We start from the raw sequence: 25000 nt of genomic DNA on the forward strand, positions 1-25000 counted from the left end.
CGCTTTCACATAACAGTGACTATTATTATAAACCCTTCCTCACGTGTTAGACCTACGGACGCCATCTTGGAGATGATGACCCTTGACCTCAGGACTCGTAGAACCTCTCCACCTTCTTGGTGACGCTGGTCCCGCCCACCACGCTCCTCTGGACCACCTCCTTGGTCACCTGACGTGTGACCATCCCGCTGGTCTCTGTCAGCTGGCTGGTCATCATCATCCCTCCATCTGGAAGAGGGGGATGAAGAGGTGTTCTCTCTATCATTCTACATCCAGGTGTTCTCTCTATCATTCTACATCCAGGTGTTCTCTCTATCATTCTACATCCAGGTGTTCTCTCTATCATTCTACATCAGGTGTTCTCTCTATCATTCTACATCCAGGTGTTCTCTCTATCATTCTACATCCAGGTGTTCTCTCTATCATTCTACATCCAGGTGTTCTCTCTAGAAGGCTGAGAGGGCTGTCCATCTACCAATCAGAGGGCTTGTTTAAATGTCCCTCATTGTCCCTGGTTGAACAGTGTGAAGTTAGGGTTAGGGCTAGGGTTAGGGTTAGAAGTACTGTACCTGAGAAGTAGGGGTCGTTGAACATGGTGTGGCTGACGTTGGTTCGAGTGCTGACCTCTGTTGGAAGCTGGAAGACTTCTCTCTTGGTCATGGACTGGCTGCTGCTGCTGTACTGAGACATGCTGCCTACAGAGGGAGGGAGGGAGAGGGAGGATGAAGAGATCATGTATTTTCTGTAAAAAAATAATCAAATTCTTTGCACAGTCCATCAAGATCCTTGCAAGAAATCACTATTAATATGCTGTAGTTGGAGAAAGACTGAGAGAGAAGCAAGTGAACACAGAAGATAGAGAGATATGTTCTGTTGCAGGGAAGCTCTGGTGGAGGTAGAAATCAGTAATGCATGGAGTGGAAAGAGAAATGCATTAGAGAAAATCCATTCCTGACTCTGTTCCATGCATTACAATGAGACGTCCTCCGATTTCCACCTCCACCGGCCTCCACTGCTCTATTGTGTTATAATATAATAATAATAATAGTAATAATAATAATAATAATAATAATAATAATAATAATAATTGTTTTATAGCCAAGCAATCAACTTGTCAGTCAATTGTTGGAATTATTATGGAGGTATTTTATGCTCTAGTCACAGGGTCAGCCATAGACGGAGCAATTAGCGGTTCAATGCCTTGCTCAAGGACACCTCGACACATGGCCAGACGGGGTTCGAACCACCGTGTTACAGCAACGTCTCTTACAGAAAAAATGTCTGTACAGCAGACACACAGTACAGCAGACACACAGTACAGCAGACACACAGTACAGCAGACACACACAGCAATCTCTCCTGGAAGAGACGTTGTAACTGTTACATTTATTTACATTTCTTTATTTCTTTATTTATTATTTATTACATTACACATGTTTAAAATATGTTTATTTTACTAGATGCTATAATGTATGTATGTGTGTGTGTGTGTGTGTGTGTGTGTGCCTTGCTCAAGGACACCTGGACACGTGGAGGACACGGCTCTTACCTCCGTCCTGAGACTCGATGGTGATGATGCCCTCTCTCTCTGGGCCGAAGCCCTGGGTGGTCCGGGCCTGGACCTTGAACTTGTAGGGCATGTTCTCACTCAGGTCCGGTACCGTCAGACTGGTCTCAGAGCTGTCACCCCCCACCTGGAACGAACGCACCTCACCTGGGAGAGGAGGAGGAGGAGGAAGAGGAGGAGGAGGAGGAGGAGGAGAAAGGAGGAGGAGGAGGAGGAGGAGGAAAAAGGAGGAGGAGGAGAGAGGAGGAGGAGGAGGAGGGAGGAGAGAGGAGGAGGAGGAGGGAGGAGAGAGGAGGAGGAGGAGGAGAGAACATGGAAGAACAATAAAGAATCAATAAATACATTGTTAAAATAAAACTAGGATCGGGTGACAGACAGACAGACAGGGGTCTGCTGGAGGACATTTTGACACTTACATTTTTGGCATTTATCAGACGGCTTATTTCAAAGCGACTTACAATCGATACATTTGACTAAGCAAGTCAATCATCAATCCACAAGTCGTAAACTAGCTCAGGCCAGGGGCCATTGGCAGTCGTCGCCAACCCCCTCCCCCGCCCCCTTACCCCCCCTCACCTCCCTCACCCCCCCTCTCCTCACCTCCTCCGTGCAGCTGTTCACAGGTGACCACGTATCCCAGGACGTCTCCGTTGGGCTTGCGGGGTTTCTCCCAGCTCAGCTGCAGAGCCTCGGGGCTCAGCGCCGTGAACACCAGGGGGCCGGGGGCACTGGGGGTGCTCAGGGGTGAACGGAGAGCCTGGGGGGAGAGAGGGGGAGGGGAGAGAGAGAGGGAGGGGGAGGGAGAGAGAGAGAGAGGGGGAGAGAGAGAGAGAGAGGGAGAGAGAGAGAGAGAGGGAGAGAGAGAGAGAGGGGGGGAGAGAGAGAGAGGGGGAGAGAGAGAGAGGGAGAGGGAGAGAGAGAGAGGGAGGGGTAGGGAGAGAGAGAGGGAGGGGGGAGAGAGAGAGAGAGGGAGGGAGAGAGAGAGAGGGGGGGAGGGGGAGAGAGAGAGAGAGAGAGGGAGGGGGAGAGAGAGAGAGAGAGAGAGAGAGAGGGGGGGGGAGAGAGAGAAAGGGGTAGGGAGAGAGAGAGAGAGAGGGGGAGGGGAGAGAGAGAGGGGGAGGGGGAGAGAGAGGGGGAGAGAGAGAGAGGGAGAGAGAGAGAGAGAGAGAGAGAGGGGGGGGGAGGGGGAGAGAGAGAGGGGAGAGAGAGAGAGGGGTAGGGAGAGAGAGAGAGAGGGGAGAGAGAGAGAGAGAGAGAGAGAGGGGAGAGAGAGAGAGGGAGAGAGAGAGGGGGAGGGGGAGAGAGAGAGGGGGAGAGAGATAGAGGTAGGGAGAGAGAGAGAGAGAGGGGGAGGGGGAGAGAGAGAGAGAGAGATGTTATGTTTGTTTCTTTATACTATGACAAACCAGGGGCCGATTCCTAGAAGGCTGATTATCTTCTAATCTGCGATAATCTTCTAATCTGCGATAATTTCAGTTTGCGTTCGGTTCCATCAATGTGGCTCAAATAATTCGCTGCTTGGTTGCTATGCAACCAATCCTTCTGAGTAATTCTGGTAGCGACCAGGTTTACAGGCTGGTTTAGGTAATGCGTGCGTCACAAATGTCTCACAGGCGGAAACTACATCCCGAACGACAGTTCCTCAAGTGTCTTTTAGGAAATATTAGTTCCCACTTTTTACGAGATAGATAGATAGATAGTTTGACTGTGTGATAGATACTGACTGTGTGATAGATATTTTATATTTTAAAAGTGAGATCGATAGATAGATAGTTTGATTGTGTGATAGATAACTTGATATTTTGAAAGTGTGATAGATAAATAAAAAAGTGTAAAAATAAATAAAAAAGAAAATAGGTATGTCTATCAACTTGCATTGGAGTCATCACAGCGGTGTGTTTGGCGCAGGGGTTAAGGCAGCCAGCTAGAGGCCCGAAGGTTCACGGTTCGAAATTTGATTTAATTTAATGTATTTTTTTTTTACATTTAACCGAAGCCTTCATGCAAATCGATTTACAATATATATATCTGTCTAAGTGAATCATCTATCCATCAGTAATCCTAAGAAAAAATAATCTATGCCAAATCCAGGGTCCAGTTAGAAGAACATCATTTACTACTCAGAAAGGCTTCAAACACCATTGTAATCGTGTCAGTTCTTGTAAATTAGCCTGTACCAATATTTTACAGCCTACATACTTTTTTAGATGAGATTTTAGATTAGATTCAGACAACGAAATGTAGTAAAAAGTGTGTCAGAAGAGGGATTTGAACCACCGTCTTAAAATGACGAATAAATACTATGGCAGCGATCAATACCACTATGCCATCGTGACAATGTAACTGTATGTAGCCTGCTGCTGATATCACCACAGTAGTAAATATTTATTTATTAAAATATGAACATATAACAATAACTGGGGCTAGTATGACCTATGCATTTAATCGGTCAGCAATTTCTTGCCAAACCATTTCCCTCGCCTTGTTAATTGCGGCAGTATTACACTATTTTACATCTTATTTTTCGTCTTCATAAAGATCAATAAGTAGGAATGCTGCGCAAAAAGTAGGACCGCTGTAGAGTGTAGTATCTTCATTTCGACAGTTCGACTCTTCGGGGCTCTTTATGTCTGCGTGCACGCGCCCATACCGAGGATTTCTAAACCGGTGTTCTGTGAACACTGATGACACAAGCCTGATCCTCGTTCGAGGAATCACCTGAGGCTTGAATTCCAATCACGAGTTGCCTGAACGCGGCTTTTATTTTTATTGCCGATATACTAATCAAGGTACGTGGAATACCCCCAGGCGTAGGTTTAAGCCTTGTTTTTAAATTCCAATATGCTAACTTGCCATTAGGCTACAACACGTAAAGATTCAAGTATATCCGACAACTGAGCATGCTGGAGTCCAGATGTTATTAACACATAACACCACGGGAGAGAGAGGGGGACACCCATAAGCACCAGAGGGACAGAGGGTGAGATACAAATTCGCTTGGCCAACTTTAGAGCCGTACGCCAAGCTGAGGGGGATGATACGAGACGCAGAGCATGAAAAGAGAGAGAGGGCTAGATAAAGGAGGAGTTGGGGAGAGGAGAGGAGGAGACAAAAGTGAGTGAGAGACTAAGGGAGAGAAGGTGTGTGTGTGGGGGGGGTGCTTCTATCTACCTGGCATGGGGCTGAGGGGGCTGTTGGGGTCCACAGCAGACTCTATGGTGATGACGCCCTCTCTCTCCGGCCCCCAGCCCTCTTGGCTCTGGGCGTTCACCTTGAACAGGTAGGACTGGTTGGGCAGCAGGTCCTGGACCACCACCGACTTCTCCGCTGGGTTGGACACGTCGATACGCTTCATATCACCTGGAGGGGCGAGATGTTCGGCACGTCAGTTCTTCCAACACAATTCATATTTCAGTGAACCAATAAAAAAATTTGGGGGGGGGTATTGAAATTGAAACAATGTTAACACTAGCACAGCCGTGCCTTTTCCACCTACTATAAGAGCCGCCTCGGGGGTTAAAGGACCATCGTCTTTACAATGGGAAGCTGCTACTTACACACAACGACCACTAGTTGGTGCGTTTTGTAAATTAGCCTGCCTCCTACACAGAAAAACTGCTAAATAGATTTATACTAGCTTATCCTGAGGTAAGGATACTGGATACTTAAAATGATTAATAGACTACAAATGGTTCAAAATGCTGCTGCTCGTGTCCTTACTAGGACCAAACGAAGAGCGCACATCACACCTGTCTTGAGATCACTACACTGGCTCCCTGTCAGTCATAGAATAGACTTTAAGATCCTTTTACTAGTCTATAAATCACTCCACTGGGATGCACCCAATTACATGGTGGACATGCTCATAAGATACACACCAGCTAGACCCCTACGGTCTAGTGGCACGGAACTTTTAATAGTGCCAGAGGCTAGGACAAAGAGATTTGGAGGATCAGCTTTTAGCATATATGCTCCTAGATTGTGGAACACCCTACCTGAGGGCCTGAGGTTGTCTAAAACTCAGGACATTTTTAAGCGTGACCTCAAAACCTACTTATTCAATGTCGCCTTTTGATACTAAGGGAGACATTGGACATTATAGAACTAGGATCAATAGGCCATTACACCATACTCGTGTTTTGAGATTTGTGTTGACAGGAAAATGGACCCGGGTGCTGATGAGGCACTGTCAGCTCCCAGTAGCACCTAGAGCAGTACTGGAACCGGTACAAGGGTGTACCAGGACCACCATCAGGTTGTATTGCTGTCATCTTTATTGTCTTTATTGTGTTGTTGCATCATAACTAGGGTTGGGTACCGTTTGGGTTTTATCCGGTACCGGTACCTAACCGATACTTTAAAAACGGTACCGGTACCAAAACGGTACTTAATTCGGTACTTTTGATTTTTTTAAATGACATATATATATAGATATAATAATAACACGGTCGACAACATTAAACAGCTTTTCACTTTTTTATTGCTGAGGCACAATATATATTAGTTAAATATACACTCAAATTAAAATAAATGAAAATAAAACTCCTGAGCCATTAAGCTGGGGGTGCCTATCGTTGGTACTGATGTCGAATACGAGTACACACTTGTTCGGCAGCCCCTCAAGGACATCAGAATATTCTTAGAAAAGGGATCTAGTGAAGAGGCCTGCATAGCCCCCAGAACCAAGAAGACCAAGAGGAAATATAACTCTGATGAACTGGAGCCCTCCACCTCGTCAAAATCCAAACTCTGTTGCCGCTCAGCTACTACTACTCCCCTCCCCCTCTCTGGTCCATGATGACATGACGATTGATTTTTCAGACACAGTAGTAGGATAAGGATATATCTACATGATATATACATGATCTGACACAGTACCCGAATATCAAGAGATCCCCGATCATGTTGTCCACCTCGCAGAGACGCAGCCACACATCCGCACAACGTCATCAACAGACGCGTCGAATCCTGGAGTGCACTGTCCAATCAAAGGCTTGCGTTCGTAAACTCGCTCTGAGAGCGTCGCAGCGCACACTGGGCCCGACGTCATAAGGGGAGCAAGTCATTTGATTGGACAGAAGGCATTCCACGAGTGGTGATCAGAATTCCAGAACGAGTTTACGGATGCACCCATAAGTAGAGCGTCGCGTTACGCCAACCCGCTAGCGGAAGTTGCTATTAGCAACCTTCTCGTTATCCTTCCGTACTCGCTGCTTTCACTGAGTGGAAATTTAACAGGCGATGTGACGTCACGACGTAGAAAAATAGAGAAAGAGATAGAAAAGTACCGAAATGAGGTACCGAAATCTCCTTTGCGATTCGGTACGGGTACATACCGAATGTAAAGTAACCGGTACCTACCGGTACCGATTTTCGGTACCCAACCCTAATCATAACTGTGCTTAAGATTCTCTTTTGGCAGGACCTGTGACCATGCTGGATGCAGAACGATGCAGATATAACACTAAATTTATGGACAGTGTGTACGCCGATAATATGCAAGGAATTTTTCCTGGATACATGGTGTACAGGTTTTTGCGCTTGCTTGCTTGCTTTGTGCCGGTGGCCCTTGGCCTTCCCTTGGGGCCCCCCGGCTTCCCCGTGTGCCTGGTCTGTTCCGCCGCCGGGCACCTGCTTGGCCGTCCTTGTGCGGGGCCTCTTGGGTCTGTGCTTGCTTGGCTGGGCCGGGTGTGTTGGTGGTGGGGCGGGCTAGGTGCGTGGGGCGGCGGGGGCTCCCCGGGGGGGGGTGTGGGGGCCCACCGCTGGGTACTGGTAGGCAAACTGGCTAGTAGTCGCTCTATGTGTAGAGGGCTGCAAGGGAATTTTTCCTGGCTACATAGTGTACAGGTTTTTACTTTTGCCTGCTCGCGGCTCTGTCAGTATTGATTGATTGATTGACTGATTGACTGAACATTTTCATTGTGTAAAGCGCATTGAGTTGCATCTTGTAAGAAATGCGCTATACAAATAAAATTTGATTTGATTTGATTTGGGTGGTAGAACGCACATATCTAGGAAAAGTCATGAAAGGAGGGTCCTGAAATTTGATCGAGTGCAAAGATATAAACAATTATTTTACTCACAGTGTCAAATGACCCCACCCATGGCTGTTCTAGTGTTAATGACCCCACCCATGGCTGTTCTAGTGTTAATGACCCCACCCATGGCTGTTCTAGTGTTAATGACCCCACCCATGGCTGTTCTAGTGTTAATGACCACACCATGGCTGTTCTAGTGTTAATGACCTCACCCATGGCTGTTCTAGTGTCAATGACCCCACTCATGGCTGTTCTAGTGTTAATGGACAAACAGACTGAAGCTCAGCTTCTACCCCAGGGCCATCCAGGCCCTGAACACAGCAAAGACCTAGGTTCTGGGCCCTGGACAGTCTGGACGGATTGATGGTAGCTGCTGAATTGAAAAATCAGGTGTAGTGCTGAGGCACAAATATGTACATTTCAAGCCTGCAAACTGCGACACTTTAAATGAATGTGCAATAACACTATGTGCAATATGACAACCCTAGGGTACATAAGGTTGCAGAGAAATAGGAAATGTTAGAATAGGTATAGCATAGCATAGAGTACAGCACAGTGTTTTATCTGTTCAGTATAGTATAGTGGATAGTGTACATAGCCTTTATTTATGTAAACCAGCTCCTTTCCCTTCTTTTTTTTTTTTTTTCTTTTTTTTTCTTTCCCTAGCACCAGGGGAGCCACCCCTCCCAAATGTCGTTGTTTGGTACCTGTACTATAGCAATGACAATAAAGACCATTCATTCATTCATTCATTCATTCATTCATTCATAATGACCCCACCCATGGCTGTTCTAGTGTTAATGACCCCACCCATGGCTGTTCTAGTCTTAATGACCCCACCATGGCTGTTCTAGTGTTAATGACCCCACCCATGGCTGTTCTACTGTTAATGACCCCACCATGGCTGTTCTAGTGTTAATGACCCCACCCATGGCTGTTCTAGTGTTAATGACCCCACCCATGGCTGTTCTAGTGTTAATGACCCCACCCATGGCTGTTCTAGTGTTAATGACCTCACCCATGGCTGTTCTAGTGTAAAAAACCTGGTTATGGTTCTAGTGCCATGTGACTGTATATGACATCATTGGACCTGTTTGTATAGCGCTTTTCCTTCAAACGTTGCAGCTCAAAGTACTCCAATCATTATAGAATCATAATTAAATTATTTAGTCATTTAAAGGCAATATTAAAAAGATGGGTTTTTAGTCTTGACTTGAACATATTTGCTGAGGTTGCATCCTTAATGTAAACTGGCAGTGCATTCCACAATCTGGGTGCATAAAATGAGAATGCAGCCTCACCAAATCTCTTCTTTTGTACATGTGGTACACAGAGAAAACTAGCGTCAGAGGGCTGCAAGGGAATTTTTCCTGGCTACATAGTGTACAGGTTTTTACTTTTGCCTGCTCGCGGCTCTGTCAGTATTGATTGATTGATTGACTGATTGACTGAACATGTTCATTGTGTAAAGCGCATTGAGTTGCATCTTGTAAGAAATGCGCTATACAAATAAAATTTGATTTGATTTGATTTGGGTGGTAGAACGCACATATCTAGGAAAAGTCATGAAAGGAGGGTCCTGAAATTTGATCGAGTGCAAAGATATAAACAATTATTTTACTCACAGTGTCAAATGACCCCACCCATGGCTGTTCTAGTGTTAATGACCCCACCCATGGCTGTTCTAGTGTTAATGACCCCACCCATGGCTGTTCTAGTGTTAATGACCCCACCCATGGCTGTTCTAGTGTTAATGACCCCACCATGGCTGTTCTAGTGTTAATGACCCCACCCATGGCTGTTCTACTGTTAATGACCCCACCATGGCTGTTCTAGTGTTAATGACCCCACCCATGGCTGTTCTAGTGTTAATGACCCCACCCATGGCTGTTCTAGTGTTATTGACCTCACCCATGGCTGTTCTAGTGTAAAAAACCTGGTTATGGTTCTAGTGCCATGTGACTGTATATGACATCATTGGACCTGTTTGTATAGCGCTTTTCCTTCAAACGTTGCAGCTCAAAGTACTCCAATCATTATAGAATCATAATTAAATTATTTAGTCATTTAAAGGCAATATTAAAAAGATGGGTTTTTAGTCTTGACTTGAACATATTTGCTGAGGTTGCATCCTTAATGTAAACTGGCAGTGCATTCCACAATCTGGGTGCATAAAATGAGAATGCAGCCTCACCAAATCTCTTCTTTTGTACATGTGGTACACAGAGAAAACCAGCGTCAGAAGACCTGAGAGCTCTATTGGGCTGATATGCTAGCAAAAGGTCTGAACATATTCTGGTGCTATGCCAGTGAGAGCTTTCTAAACAAGCAGAAGGATCTTGAAATCTATTCTTTATGACCTGTCATTGGACCCGTATATGACCCGTCATTGGACCTGTATATGACCCATCATTGGACCTGTATATGACCTGTCATTGGACCTGTATATGACCTGTCATTGGACCCGTATATGACCTGTCATTGGACCTGTATATGACCCGTCATTGGACCTGTATATGACCCATCATTGGACCTGTATATGACCTGTCATTGGACCTGTATATGACCTGTCATTGGACACGTATATGACCCGTCATTGGACCTGTATATGACCTGTCATTGGACCTGTATATGACCTGTCATTGGACCTGTATATGACCCATCATTGGACCCGTATATGACCCGTCATTGGACCTTGTGACGGCTGCACCAAATCGCCGCACATGGTGTCAGTAGCAAACACACTTACAACACACCTTTCCTTTGTTCATTCAGTTAGTTTAACATTTACGTTTCAGTACACATCACCACCACCCCATAACAAACAGACCTTGGTTTTGTTTCACACATGTTCAGTCCTTTATTGACAGTATTGATCACATGTTGCTAAATTCTGTCTTTCTCCTCCATGGTCCATGTGTCTCACAGGGAGTCGTCCGCCACCTTCTCTGGGCTCTAGGCAAGGATTGAGCGGCCATTTTGGACCCTGCTAAATACAGAGGGTGGGGGTGGTGGACTGTGCCATCTCCCAGGAGACTACAGGGGGAGGGATTGGTTTAGTTTAACTGTTTATATTATTTGTTTAACATTGGCATTATGTATGCAAGTCATTCAAATGGCATAAATGTGTGTTGCATAACTTTATTGCTTGTGTTGAATTGTTTGAGTATAGTTGTTCATTTATGTATTAGTTTAATTAATTGATTCCCTGCATGATTTAAATGTACCTGACCAGGTCTATATATACCTTGAGGTCATCAGTGTCAGGAGGCTCGTGTTCTGTTCTTGTTCTGTTCAGTTATTAGTTAATTTGGGCCCGTCCATTATGTTATTCATTTTCCTTTGTAACCCACTGTTGGTTTTTGTTAACCCTGTATTATTTTTGGGTAAATAAAAACCCTTAATTTTCACATTTTCCCTGTGTCCTCGTGCCTATACTTGCTCGGTCCATCACAGACCTGTATATGACCTGTCATTGGACCTGTATATGACCTGTCATTGGACCTGTATATGACCCGTCATTGGACCTGTATATGACCTGTCATTGGACCTGTATATGACCTGTCATTGGACCTGTATATGACCTGTCATTGGACCTGTATATGACCTGTCATTGGACCTGTATATGACCCGTCATTGGACCTGTATATGACCTGTCATTGGACCTGTATATGACCCGTCATTGGACCTGTATATGACCTGTCATTGGACCTGTATATGACCCGTCATTGGACCTGTATATGACCTGTCATTGGACCTGTATATGACCTGTCATTGGACCCGTATATGACCTGTCATTGGACCTGTATATGACCCGTCATTGGACCTGTATATGACCCGTCATTGGACCCGTATATGACCCGTCATTGGACCCGTATATGACCCGTCATTGGACCTGTATATGACCCGTCATCGGACCCGTATATGACCTGTCATTGGACCTGTATATGACCCGTCATTGGACCTGTATATGACCCGTCATTGGACCTGTATATGACCTGTCATTGGACCTGTATATGACCTGTCATTGGACCCGTATATGACCCGTCATTGGACCGTACCTCCGTTGAGCAGCTGGTAGACCACCCGGTACCCCAACACGTCCCTCTCGCAGTGGGGCTCCTGCCAGCTCACCTTCAGGGCAGTGGGGCCCAGGGCAGAGAACACCAGCCTGGTGGGGGTGTCAGGGACCCCCGGGGTCAACCTGGGGTCTGAGATGGGGGGGGGGCAGAGGGGTCAAAGGTTAAGGGTCGAAGGGTCAGGCGGAAGAGTTCTGGTTTCCGCTCAGGAGTAGCAGATTAGTTAGGATGAGAGAGAGAGAGTGGGGGGGGGAAGAGGGAGAGAGGGAGAGGGAGAGGGAGAGAGAGAGGGGGGGAGAGGGAGAGAGGGAGAGAGAGAGAGGGGGAGGGAGAGAGGGGGACAGGGAGAGAGAGAGAGAGGGGGAGAGGGAGAGAGGGAGGGAGGGAGGGAGGGAGAGAGAGAGGGTGAGAGGGAGGGAGGGAGGAAGGAGAGAGAGAGAGGGAGAGAGAGAGACAGAAAAAACAAATGACTGAGTAAGAGACAGAGGGGTTACGGTGGCGGTTAGGGACGGAGACTCTGTCCTGGGGGGGTCTCTCTGGGTGACCATGCGTGACTCACCCTGGAGCACCATGTCCAGGTTCTGCAAGGCGTCGTTCACGTCCTCAGACTGGGTCCTGACCCGCGGGCTCTGAGCCAGGCTGTAGCTGTACTGGCTCTGAGCCTGGGTCTGGGTCTGGGTCTGGGTCTGAGACAGGCCCGCTGTGCTGCCGCTGTAGCCAAAACCACCTGGGAGCGCAGGGTAGCGTGACAGCCAGGGCGGAGAGAGAGAGAGAGAGAGAGAGAGAGAGAGAGGAGGGGATGAGAGAGAAGAAGGAGGAGGAGGGGGAGGAGGAGTTGGGAGGAACCCGGGAGGAGGGAAGGAAAGAGAGGGGGATGAACCAGAGGGATGGAACGAGGGAGGGAGGAAAGGAGGAACAGAGGTGGAGAAGAGAAGACGGGAGTGAGGAAGGAGAGAGATCAGGGTGGATAAGGGAGTAGGGGAGGAGTAAAAAGAAGGGAGAGAGAGAGAGAGAGAGGAGGACAGAGCGACAGTCAGCCTAGCTCCTTGCAAGCTCTCACTTCTGTAGACAAGCGTCTATAGCCCCTAGCCCCCGACACAGATAACTGACAACCAAGCCCCCCACCTCAAGCACTTACACGGTCAGCCTGCTAAAGACCCTTCCCTCGTCTCACATGACACCCCATCGACCAATCAGAAGGTATATTGCAACGGGCTCTTCTTGTCAAAGACTTACGTGGAAGGAATAATTTCACCTTCCAAAACGTCTGGGTTGGACAGAAGTCTTCCTTACCTAGACCGTCCAGGAACCCACTGGGCATGTCCCCCATGATGATGGAGTCTCGGATGTTGTCGTCATAGTAACCCCTGTTCTCCGACCTCTTCCTCATGATGACTTCCTGTGTGCGTGAGCCGCCTCCGATCATCACTTCCTGTCCGCGGGAGAGTGAGTTTCCTACAGGAAGGGAGAGGGGGGTTGTGGGTAGAGGAAAGAGAGGGATGTTTAAAAAGCAGAATGTCATATATCGTCACCTTCTTCAAATACCGGCTTAGGTCACTTTGGAGGAAAATGCTGTTTTGGCTGAAATATCATAGGCCTATATTCTAGATTTGGTTCAGTTTATTCTGTTTTTTGCAAAATGTGAAAATATGACATGAACCATTATTTTAAGAAGGTGACGATATAATATATGATACATAGATATAATATATGATACATAGATATAATATATGATACATAGATATAATATATGATACATAGATATAACATGATATAATATATGATATAATATATGATATAATATATGATATAATATATAATATAATATATGATATAATATATGATATAATATACATAGATATAATATATGATACATAGATTTAATATATGATACATAGATATAACATATGATATAATATATGATATAATATATGATACATAGATATAACATATGATATAATATATTAAACATAATATAACATATGATATAATATATGATATAATATATGATATAATATATGATATAATATATAATATAATATATGATATAATATATGATATAATATACATAGATATAATATATGATACATAGATATAATATATGATACATAGATATAACATATGATATAATATATGATATAATATATGATACATAGATATAATATATGTCATTTTGCTGACGCTTATCCGAAGCGACTGACATGGCAGTGAGGGTATAGACTGTAGCAGTGATGGTATGGACTGTAGCAGTGAGGGTATAGACTGTAGCAGTGATGGTATAGACTGTAGCAGTGATGGTATGGACTGTAGCAGTGAGGGGATAGACTGTAGTTTCCAGTATTCTGTATTTGGCTCCAGTGGGAATCGAACCCACATGTTGCGCAAGGTGCTCTACCAAGGTGCTCTACCAAGGTGCTCTACCAAGGTACTCTACCAAGGTGCTCTACCAAGGTGCTCTACCAAGGTGCTCTACCAAGGTGCTCTACCAAGGTGATCTACCAAGGTGCTCTACCAAGGTGATCTACCAAGGTGCTCTACCAAGGTGCTCTACCAAGGTGCTCTACCAAGGTGCTCTACCAAGGTGCTCTACCAAGGTGCTCTACCAACCGACCCCACCCATGGCTGTTCTAGTGTTAATGACCCCACCATGGCTGTTCTAGTGTTAATGACCCCACCCATGGCTGTTCTAGTGTTAATGACCCCACCCATGGCTGTTCTAGTGTTAATGACCCCACACGTGGCTGTTCTAGTGTTAATGACCCCACCCATGGCTGTTCTAGTGTTAATGACCCCACCCATGGCTGTTCTAGTGTTAATGACCCCACACATGGCTGTTCTAGTGTTAATGACCCCACACATGGCTGTTCTATTGTTAATGACCCCACCATGGCTGTTCTAGTGTTAATGACCCCACCATGGCTGTTCTAGTGTTAATGACCCCACCCATGGCTGTTCTAGTGTTAATGATCCCACCCACGGCTGTTCTAGTGTTAATGACCCCACCCATGGCTGTTCTAGTGTTAATGACCCCACCCATGGCTGTTCTAGTGTTAATGACCCCACCCATGGCTGTTCTAGTGTTAATGACCCCACCATGGCTGTTCTCGTGTTAATTGATGCCGGTTGAGAGAGGACGCTGGCGTTGCTTGTTCGCCGCTTCTCCGCGCGAAATCTAGGTGTAATTGCAATATCCAGAGTAGATTGTCCTACAAAGACACCCAGACTTAGATTTAGTAATCTAAAAATTAATTAGACCCCTATACTTTCTTTTATTTATTTTTTGTTTCTTTTTATTATTACTACTCAATCTTTTCAGTTTGTAAAGAGTGAGTGAGTGGGTGGGTGAGTGAGGGAGGGAGAGAGGGAGGGAGTGAGTGAGTGAGTGAGTGAGTGAGTGAGTGAGTGTGTGAGTGAGTGGGTGGGTGGGTGGGTGGTAGGGCTGCACGATTAATCGATTTTAAATCGAAATCGCGATTTGAGATGGTGCGATTAGCAAATCGCAAAGCCTGCGATTTGGGATACATTATACAGCGCGTCGGATTCAACGTCAATGAACGCACACACCCAAGAACAACAACACTGCACGTGAAACGCCCAGGTGTGAATCTGTGAAGACGTTTCAGTAGCTAGCAACATTCATGGTGGATAATATGGAGGGTGTATCATGCCGTATTTAAATACAATACAAACATCGGAATGCAATACACACATCGGAATGGAATACACGGGTAACACCAAATACAATGCAAAAATACGGAATGTTTGTGCCAAAATAAAAGCAATGTGTATTACATTTGAGCGCAGCGTATTCCATTCTAGCATGTGTATTGTATTTGGTCACGAGTGTATTCCATTCTGCATGTGTATTACATTTGAGCGCAGCGTATTCCATTCGGTCATGAGTGTATTCCATTCTAGTGTCGGTGTACTCATTTGCATTGCTTTTCGATATCCCATGTAAATCCGATGTAATTTGCATTGTATTCCATTCCGATGTAGGTATTATGGCACTTGCAAATACAATGCAAATTAGTATCCGCCCATATGCAAATTAGTATCCGCCCATAGGTTCTGCCCTTTCCGGCCATAGGATTCGCGATGCCAACGATGACGACAGTTTCTGTAATAGCTTATTAATAAAGATTCGAAAAATTATGCTGACCATCGTATTATCTTAGTTTAATCATTTCAATGAATCATATAACTTTTATTTACAACAAGCACAACACAAAAATCGCTATTATGCACCGTCTTTGTCCGCGAATAACACCGGCTGTGGAGGTGGTACAAACTTTGCTAACTTCACCATTTGTCTACGGTCATTTTGAGCCCTTAACCACCGCGCTGACACCCCGAGAAGTTATGCTTTTAACCGTAAACTCGATGAACAGGGAGTTCACCCGGCCGCTGCTGCTCGCAGCACCGCTTGTCCAGTTGACAGCAGGGGCAGAGAATATTTCTACCCCGGAATTCCATTCAAATGCCCGCGTCAGTCAGCCTTTTCCGTAGAAATACATCGCTCCGTTATATATCTAACGTTACATGTTTTAAGGCTGATCTGTGCATGATAGTGCTGCATTATGTTGATCTATTTATATCGATCTATAAACGCGGAGATTGGAGCCCCAGACAGCGCTGCACTTGTATCTATCAGCCTGTCTGTATAATGATGTCGTTGAATGCCGATGCTGTGGTACTGTGCTGAATGAACCATTCGCTGCTGTCTTAATAAATCAAGTACAGAGATTCCAACCCGTGTTTCCTTGTCAAATCGTGTATGCTGTCATTGCTGTGCACCATGAGATGACAACGCATTTAAGATCACAATCCTCAATAGATTGATTCCATCGTTTTACCGACAAGAAGATTCTACAATCTATCAGCCTTTCCGTAGAAATACATCGCTCCCTGTATAACGATATATATCTAACGTTACATGTTTTAATAGTAAGGGCATTTTACCAGATATTTGACCAATCTGCGAAGTAAATCGTTACCAAGAAATTTCTTCACCAATGTGTTTCTAAAGGTGTGTAATAACATGTCCTAAAAGGTTGAAATTCAACTCCTGTGGGAAACCTCATAAAAAAACTGCTCAAAGTTGGGGTACCGATAACCGATTTTCGAAAATTCGAAAATGCTTAAATTGGACTTGAGTAACTTTTGAGGGGTCAAACTAGGCATTTTTCATGATTCTGCGTTGATTGCAAGCATTTATTTGTCACCAAGAGCACTTCCTGGTGCAACCCCCAACCCCCCCCACCCCCATTGGTGGTTGGCATTCAAAGTGAGGAAGTTTGGAGGTAACAGGTAACATTAGACAACATTAGACAGCACCAGCAGAGAGGCACTATGATGGGCATGGACTCTTAGTCATAGGCCTCACTACATGTGGAACAATAGAACCAGGCTGCTTGAGCTACTCACACAGCCCAGCAGAGAGGTACTATCATGGGCATGGAAACAGAGTCATAGGCCTCACTACATGTGGAACAATAGAACCAGGCTGCTTCATTTACTCACACAGCCCAGCAGAGAGACACTATCATGGGCATGGAAACAGAGTCATAGGCCTCACTACATGTGGAACAATAGAACCAGGCTGCTTCAGCTACTCACTCAGCCCAGCAGAGAGACACTCTGCTGGGCAGTAACTTACCTGTTATGGAGGCCTAAAAAAAGGGAGATGAAAGTGAAGCTGAATAGCTTCACTCTCACCTCCCATTGTGGAAGAGATGTACCAACATGAGATGTACCAAGGACTACCAGAGATGTTCAGCTAGACACACAGCCCAGAGACAACACACCTTCCATGGGTGCTGTGACTAGGCCTGTGGCCCTATGCTGGAGGTCACATGAGCTCCAGGGCCTAACTGCTACTCTGTCAGTCCGATTAGGAGTGCTCTCACTGGGCCTAGCTGTCTACCATTCACCCCTCATCTGGAGCTCTGACCTCCAGGGCCTAACTGCTACTCTGTCAGTCCGATTAGGAGTGCTCTCACTGGGCCTAGCTGTCTACCAGTCACCCCTCTTCTGGAGCTCTGACCTCCAGGTACTATGTGATACACTGCCAGTCCGATTAGGAGAGCCCTCACTGGGCCTAGCTGTCTACCAGTCACCCCTCTTCTGGAGCTATGACCTCCATGATAGTGCCTCTCTGCTGGGCTGTGTGAGTAGCTCAAGCAGCCTGGTTCTATTGTTCCACATGTAGTGAGGCCTATGACTAAGTGTCCATGCCCATGATAGTGCCTCTCTGCTGGGCTGTGTGAGTAGCTCAAGCAGCCTGGTTCTATTGTTCCACATGTAGTGAGGCCTATGACTCTGTTTCCATGCCCATGATAGTACCTCTCTGCTGGGCTGTGTGAGTAGCTCAAGCAGCCTGGTTCTATTGTTCCACATGTAGTGAGGCCTATGACTAAGAGTCCATGCCCATCATAGTGCCTCTCTGCTGGTGCTGTCTAATGTTGTCTAATGTTACCTGTTACCTCCAAACTTCCTCACTTTGAATGCCAACCACCAATGGGGGTGGGGGGGGGTTGGGGGTTGCACCAGGAAGTGCTCTTGGTAGGGGTGTAACGGATCACGGATAATCCGTGATCCGTTCGGATCGCCCTCCACGGTTCGGATCGCATGTGTACCGCGGATCAATAGCAAAATCGTTTTTTTTTTTTTTTTTTTTTTTTCTAACACCAGGGGAGCCACCCCTCCTAAATTTCGTTGTTTGGTACCTGTACTGTAGCAATGACAATAAAGACCATTCATTCATTCAAATGTAACCGGTAGAAAAACAATCATCTGCGCTTTATTCTCACTCTCTGCATGCGTACTGAGTTGACAACAACATTCATTCACTCATCTCTGTCCCACTTATATCACGTCATATCACCTGCTAAGCAGCCTGGGTGATTGTGTAAACACACAAAAAAAGTACTCTGTTGTTTACCTACTCCACGTGAAGCTGGGAATCCACAGCAACAAGTATCATGGCGAGTGCTAGCAACGTTGGCGAACTGGAAAGGCCTCCCTCCCTCGTCATTTAAATCACATGTATGGGAGCACTTTGGCTTCCCTGTTACTTATAATAATGATGGAAGGAGGGAGGTCGATAAGAAAGTTATGGTGTGTAGGCATTGTGCCACGCGGAAATCATATGAGGCAGGCAATACGTCAAGCATGGCCACACATTTAACGCGACATCACCCTGGTGTGTTGATGACGGGGGGCAAGGAAAATGTTGTTTTTATTAAAAAAAAAAAAAGTTTTGTGTTGATCCGAAAAATGATCCGATCCGTGACTCAAAATCCGTGACACGATCCGATCCGTGAGTTAGGTGATCCGTTACACCCCTAGCTCTTGGTGACAAATAAATGCTTGCAATCAACTCAGAATCATGAAAAATGCCTAGTTTGACCCCTCAAAAGTTACTCAAGTCCAATTTAAGCATTTTCGAATTTTCGAAAATCGGTTATCGGTACCCCAACTTTGAGCAGTTTTTTATGAGGTTTCCCACAGGAGTTGAATTTCAACCTTTTAGGACAGGTTATTACACACCTTTAGAAACACATTGGTGAAGAAATTTCTTGGTAACGATTTACTTCGCAGATTGGTCAAATCATCTGGTAAAATGCCCTTACTATTAAAACATGTAACGTTAGATATATATCGTTATACAGGGAGCGATGTATTTCTACGGAAAGGCTGATAGATTGTAGAATCTTCTTGTCGGTAAAACGATGGAATCAATCTATTGAGGATTGTGATCTTAAATGCGTTGTCATCTCATGGTGCACAGCAATGACAGCATACACGATTTGACAAGGAAATAGAATGTTCAACACGGGTTGGAATCTCTGTACTTGATTTATTAAGACAGCAGCGAATGGTTCATTCAGCACAGTACCACAGCATCGGCATTCAACGACATCATTATACAGACAGGCTGATAGATACGAGTGCAGCGCTGTCTGGGGCTCCAATCTCCGCATTTATAGATCGATATAAGTAGATCAACATAATGCAGCACTATCATGCACAGATCAGGCTTAAAACATGTAACGTTAGATATATAACGGAGCGATGTATTTCTACGGAAAAGGCTGACTGACGCGGGCATTTGAATGGAATTCCGGGGTAGAAATATTCTCTGCCCCTGCTGTCAACTGGACAAGCGGTGCTGCGAGCAGCAGCGGCCGGGTGAACTCCCGGTTCATCGAGTTTACGGTTAAAAGCATAACTTCTCGGGGTGTCAGCGCGGTGGTTAAGGGCTCAAAATGACCGTAGACAGATGGTGAAGTTAGCAAAGTTTGTACCACCTCCACAGCCGGTGTTATTCGCGGACAAAGACGGTGCATAATAGCGATTTTTGTGTTGTGCTTGTTGTAAATAAAAGTTATATGATTCATTGAAATGACATTAAACTAAGATAATACGATGGTCAGCATAATTTTTCGAATCTTTATTAATAAGCTATTACAGAAACTGTCGTCATCGTTGGCATCGCGAATCCTATGGCCGGAAAGGGCAGAACCTATGGGCGGATACTAATTTGCATATGGGCGGATACTAATTTGCATTGTATTTGCAAGTGCCATAATACCTACATCGGAATGGAATACAATGCAAATTACATCGGATTTACATGGGATATCGAAAAGCAATGCAAATGAGTACACCGACACTAGAATGGAATACACTCATGACCGAATGGAATACGCTGCGCTCAAATGTAATACACATGCAGAATGGAATACACTCGTGACCAAATACAATACACATGCTAGAATGGAATACGCTGCGCTCAAATGTAATACACATTGCTTTTATTTTGGCACAAACATTCCGTATTTTTGCATTGTATTTGGTGTTACACGTGTATTCCATTCCGATGTGTGTATTGCATTCCGATGTTTGTATTGTATTTAAATACGGCATGATACACCCTCCATAGGATAAATGGCTTCAGCAGAGCCAGAAGCAACGATTTAGTCCCGAAGAAAAACAGCACTTCTGTTGTAAGTATTTCGGGTTTAGGATGTGCAACAAAAGCAGGTGTTGCGCACGACCTGTCGTGGAACAATCTCTACATCCAGAGGCAACACCACAAACCTGTATCAGCACTTGAAAAAGTATCACAGGAAAGCTCTATGACGAGTGTACGGTCAGAAACGGAGAGTTAAGTGAAAGTCCCGTAGCCCAGTCTAACGTTAAGCAAACTAGAGTTTTAGAGTCGTTTGCGGCTGTTCTCACGAAGGCACCGTGAAATAACCAATTCCATCACGCATTACCTCGCTAAAGACGTGGTGTCTATTAACACTGTGAGCAACGAAGAGTTTAAAAAACTCATCCAAACGCTCAATAAAATATAATGTGATTCCATCCCGCACGTACAGAGCTGAAAAATGTGGAGTACTATGCAACAACAACCGATCTGCGGTCGAGCCGTGCACGTACATACATTACGACGAGTTGAAGAGCTTTATCTATTTCAATGTTTACAGAAAGGACCTATTCTTTTTTACTGGACATTTTTATTATGACTTTATTTAACTTGATTGCAGTATGTGCAATATTTAGATGCTGCTCCTGAGCCATAATTAAATAACCTTGTTTGTAGAAAGGTCCTATTTTATTTTCATATTGGAATTGTTCAAAAAAAATGACACTTGAGAGAAACAAAATGGCAGCTGTTTAAAAAACCCATACATAAATATGTTGTTCCAATTCATATCTTTTAAGTTCTCATCCTTGCATTAGAACAGTTTGATGGAATAAGAGCAGTTAACAGTTTGATGGTATCATGTGGTAATGCTCTCTGAAATTAGTCCATGATAGAAGGTGATAGACAGATTCATCCAATCACCTGCCAAGTATTTTTTGAAAGTACCTGCCCTTTTCCAAACAGCTTCCAATTAAGCTTTCCTAGATGGTTGTGTGAAACAAACCACCTGAGTCAGGTTAGTAATGCTCCATCACATGTTTTAATCTGAAGCTTGATTTTAAAGCAACCCAAAAAGCAACCCAACTTTAAAGCAACCCAATGTAAGTTTAGTTCTTTCACTCGTAGCTCGGGCTGTGGGGGTGCTAGAGGAGGGAGCCTCTAAGTCCCCTGAAGACGTACAAACAAACTGCACGTTGATACGACCTTCCTAGCCGGAGATATGGCCACACTTTACAAAAACTTCCTTTGGGTCGCTTTAAAAAACAAAAACGCAAATTAAATCGCAATCGCAATATCTGTCCAAATAATCGCAATTCGATTTTTTTTTCTTTCCAAATCGTGCAGCCCTAGTGGGTGGGTGAGTGAGTGAGTGAGTGAGTGTGTGAGTGAGTGAGTGAGTGTGTGAGTGTGTGAGTGAGTGAGTGAGTGTGTGAGTGAGTGAGTGAGTGAGTGAGTGTGTGTCCCCCCATCCACTGCTTGGGCCCCCTTCTCACCTGGACCTGTAGACATGTAGGTGGTGGTGGACTCCATGGTGGTGGAGCTGCCCCCCGCCCCCGTCCTGTAGGTGGAGCTGAGGGAGGAGAGGGGTGACTGCTGGCCGTAGCTGGAGGTGGAGAAGTTGCGCGACATGGAACCCGCTCCCCCCGGGTACAAGAAGCTCTGGTCCCATTTCCCGTTCATCAGCTGGTCTGGAGGTCAGACAAGCACAACCACAACCACAACAACAGGAGGGTGAACCAGACTGCTGAGAGAAGGAGAACCTTTCTGGGTCAACCAGACTGCTGAGAGAAGGAGAACCTTTCTGGGTCAACCAGACTGCTGAGTAGAGGAGAACCTTTTCTGGAAGCAGAGACCGACAGAACAGAGACCAGAGAACATGTCCTGGGAACCAAGCAGAACCGAAACAACAAACGTGGTGGAATCCAGAACAAAACCAAAGAATTCAAGAGTTTCAAAGCTCAACACCAGTGACAGCTCAACACCAGTGACAGCGGCAACACCAGTGACAGCTCAACACCAGTGACAGCTCAACACCAGTGACAGCTCAACACCAGTGACAGCTCAACACCAGTGACAGCTCAACACCAGTGACAGCGGCAACACCAGTGACAGCTCAACACCAGTGACAGCTCAACACCAGTGACAGCGGCAACACCAGTGACAGCTCAACACCAGTGACAGCTCAACACCAGTGACAGCGGCAACTGACACATTGCGCAACAGGAAGACCACCTGGGACCAACTTGGACTGCACAGAGAGAGATGCAGTAGACGTCACCACCACGCCCAGCTCTCAGCCACACAACAGACCCCCTGGGCCCCAGCAGGGTGGAGAGAGGACAGACAGACACCTGGTAAAGACACACCATGACCCATCAACTGGAGCAGTTGATGCCTGGTGGCCCATCTGTGTGTGTGTGTGTGTGGGGGGGGGGGGGGGATGGGGCTGCAAGGCATGGGCAGGAGGGGCGAGAGAGGAAGCTGGTTTGTTGTTGTCGTGTTGGTTAGCCATGTCTGTCTGTCCGTCCGTCCGTCCATCCGTCTTGTCTGTCTGTCTGTCTGTCTGGTAGCTGGTCTGTCTGTCTGTCTGTCTGTCTGTCTTGTCTGTCTTGTCTGTCTGTCTTGTCTGTCTGTCTGTCTGTCTGTCTGTCTGGTAGCTGGTCTGTCTGTCTGTCTGTCTGTCTTGTCTGTCTTGTCTGTCTGTCTTGTCTGTCTGTCTGTCTGTCTGTCTTGTCTGTCTGTCTTGTCTGTCTGTCTGTCTGTCTGTCTGTCTGGTAGCTGGTCTGTCTGTCTGTCTGTCTGTCTTGTCTGTCTTGTCTGTCTGTCTTGTCTGTCTGTCTGTCTGTCTGTCTTGTCTGTCTTGTCTGTCTGTCTTGTCTGTCTGTCTGTCTGTCTGTCTGTCTTGTCTGTCTGTCTGTCTGTCTGTCTGTCTTGTCTGTCTGTCTGTCTGTCTTGTCTGTCTGTGTCTGTATCTGTCTGTCTGTCTTGTCTGTCTTGTCTGTCTGTCTTGTCTGTCTGTCTGTCTGTCTTGTCTATCTTGTCTGTCTGTCTGTCTGTCTTCTCTGTCTGTCTGTCTGTCTATCTTGTCTGTCTTGCCTGTCTGTGTCTGTCTGTCTGTCTATCTTGTCTGTCTGTCTTGCCTGTCTGTGTCTGTCTGTCTGTCTGTCTGTCTGTCTGTCAGTCTGTCTGTCTTGTCTGTCTATCTTGTCTGTCTGTCTTGTCTGTCTTATCTGTCAGTCAGTCTGTCTGTCAGTCAGTCAGTCTGTCTGTCTGTCTGTCTGTCAGTCAGTCTGTCTGTCTGTCAGTCTGTCTGTCTTGTCTGTCAGTCTGTCTGTCTGTCCGGGGGGGTGTTCACCTGTCTGGGGGGGGTGTGGTCTGCGGGGGTGGGGGCTGCCGTCCTGGCTGGTCTCTGTGTCAGTGCTGAGGCGCCTGGGGGGGATGACGTCCACAACGTGTTTTCTCCACGACACCGTACGCAGGTCCAGGGCTGACCCCACCAGCTGGACATGCTTGGAGCCTTGTTATGGGGGGGGTGGGGCAGGGAGGGGCAAGCATGCAGGGGGGGGTGGGAGTGTGTGTTTAGTGGGTGGGCAGGATGGAGGCAGGGCCTGGTAGCTTGGTACTTTTGCAAAGCGTGGTTTGATGGTTTGATGGTTTGATGGTTTGATGGTCTGATGGTTTGATGGTCTGATGGTTTGGCACCATGCTAGCTAGCAGCACTCCTGAAGTCTGGTGGAGGACATGGAGGGTTGAGGAGGATACAGTGGAAGAAGCAGACTGCGTGGGCGATGATGGAAGAGAACACTGTGGCAGACAGACAGGTAGAAAGAGAACACTGTGGCAGACAGACAGGTAGAAAGAGAACACTGTGGCAGACAGACAGATAGAAAGAGAACACTGTGGCAGACAGACAGATAGAAAGAGAACACTGTGGCAGACAGACAGGTAGAAAGAGAACACTGTGGCAGACAGACAGGTAGAAAGAGAACACTGTAGCAGACAGACAGGTAGAAAGAGAACACTGTGGCAGACAGACAGATAGAAAGAGAACACTGTGGCAGACAGACAGATAGAAAGAGAACACTGTGGCAGACAGACAGGTAGAAAGAGAACGCTGTAGCAGACAGACAGGTAGAAAGAGAACGCTGTAGCAGACAGACAGATAGAAAGAGAACACTGTGGCAGACAGACAGATAGAAAGAGAACACTGTGGCAGACAGACAGGTAGAAAGAGAACACTGTGGCAGACAGACAGATAGAAAGAGAACACTGTGGCAGACAGACAGGTAGAAAGAGAACACTGTAGCAGACAGACAGGTAGAAAGAGAACACTGTGGCAGACAGACAGATAGAAAGAGAACACTGTGGCAGACAGACA

General features: G+C 45.9%; 1 protein-coding gene across 1 annotated transcript in view; it reads right to left on the reverse strand.

The window, feature by feature from the left end:
- Positions 1-88: 88 nt before the first annotated feature.
- The window catches only part of itgb4 (integrin, beta 4), a gene marked incomplete at both ends in the record, with an annotated part of 97149 nt that continues 72237 nt past the window's right edge, over positions 89-25000 (reverse strand). The window contains 10 exon segments of the mRNA XM_080541584.1: positions 89-228; positions 570-695; positions 1550-1714; positions 2168-2309; positions 2311-2324; positions 4739-4927; positions 11667-11816; positions 12244-12334; positions 12940-13139; positions 22116-22310. Coding sequence (XP_080397710.1) covers positions 89-228; positions 570-695; positions 1550-1714; positions 2168-2309; positions 2311-2324; positions 4739-4927; positions 11667-11816; positions 12244-12334; positions 12940-13139; positions 22116-22310 — 1412 coding nt within the window.

Source organism: Nansenia antarctica (genome assembly GCF_963989245.1).
Source record: "Nansenia antarctica genome assembly, chromosome: 11".
Lineage (NCBI taxonomy): Eukaryota > Metazoa > Chordata > Actinopteri > Argentiniformes > Microstomatidae > Nansenia > Nansenia antarctica.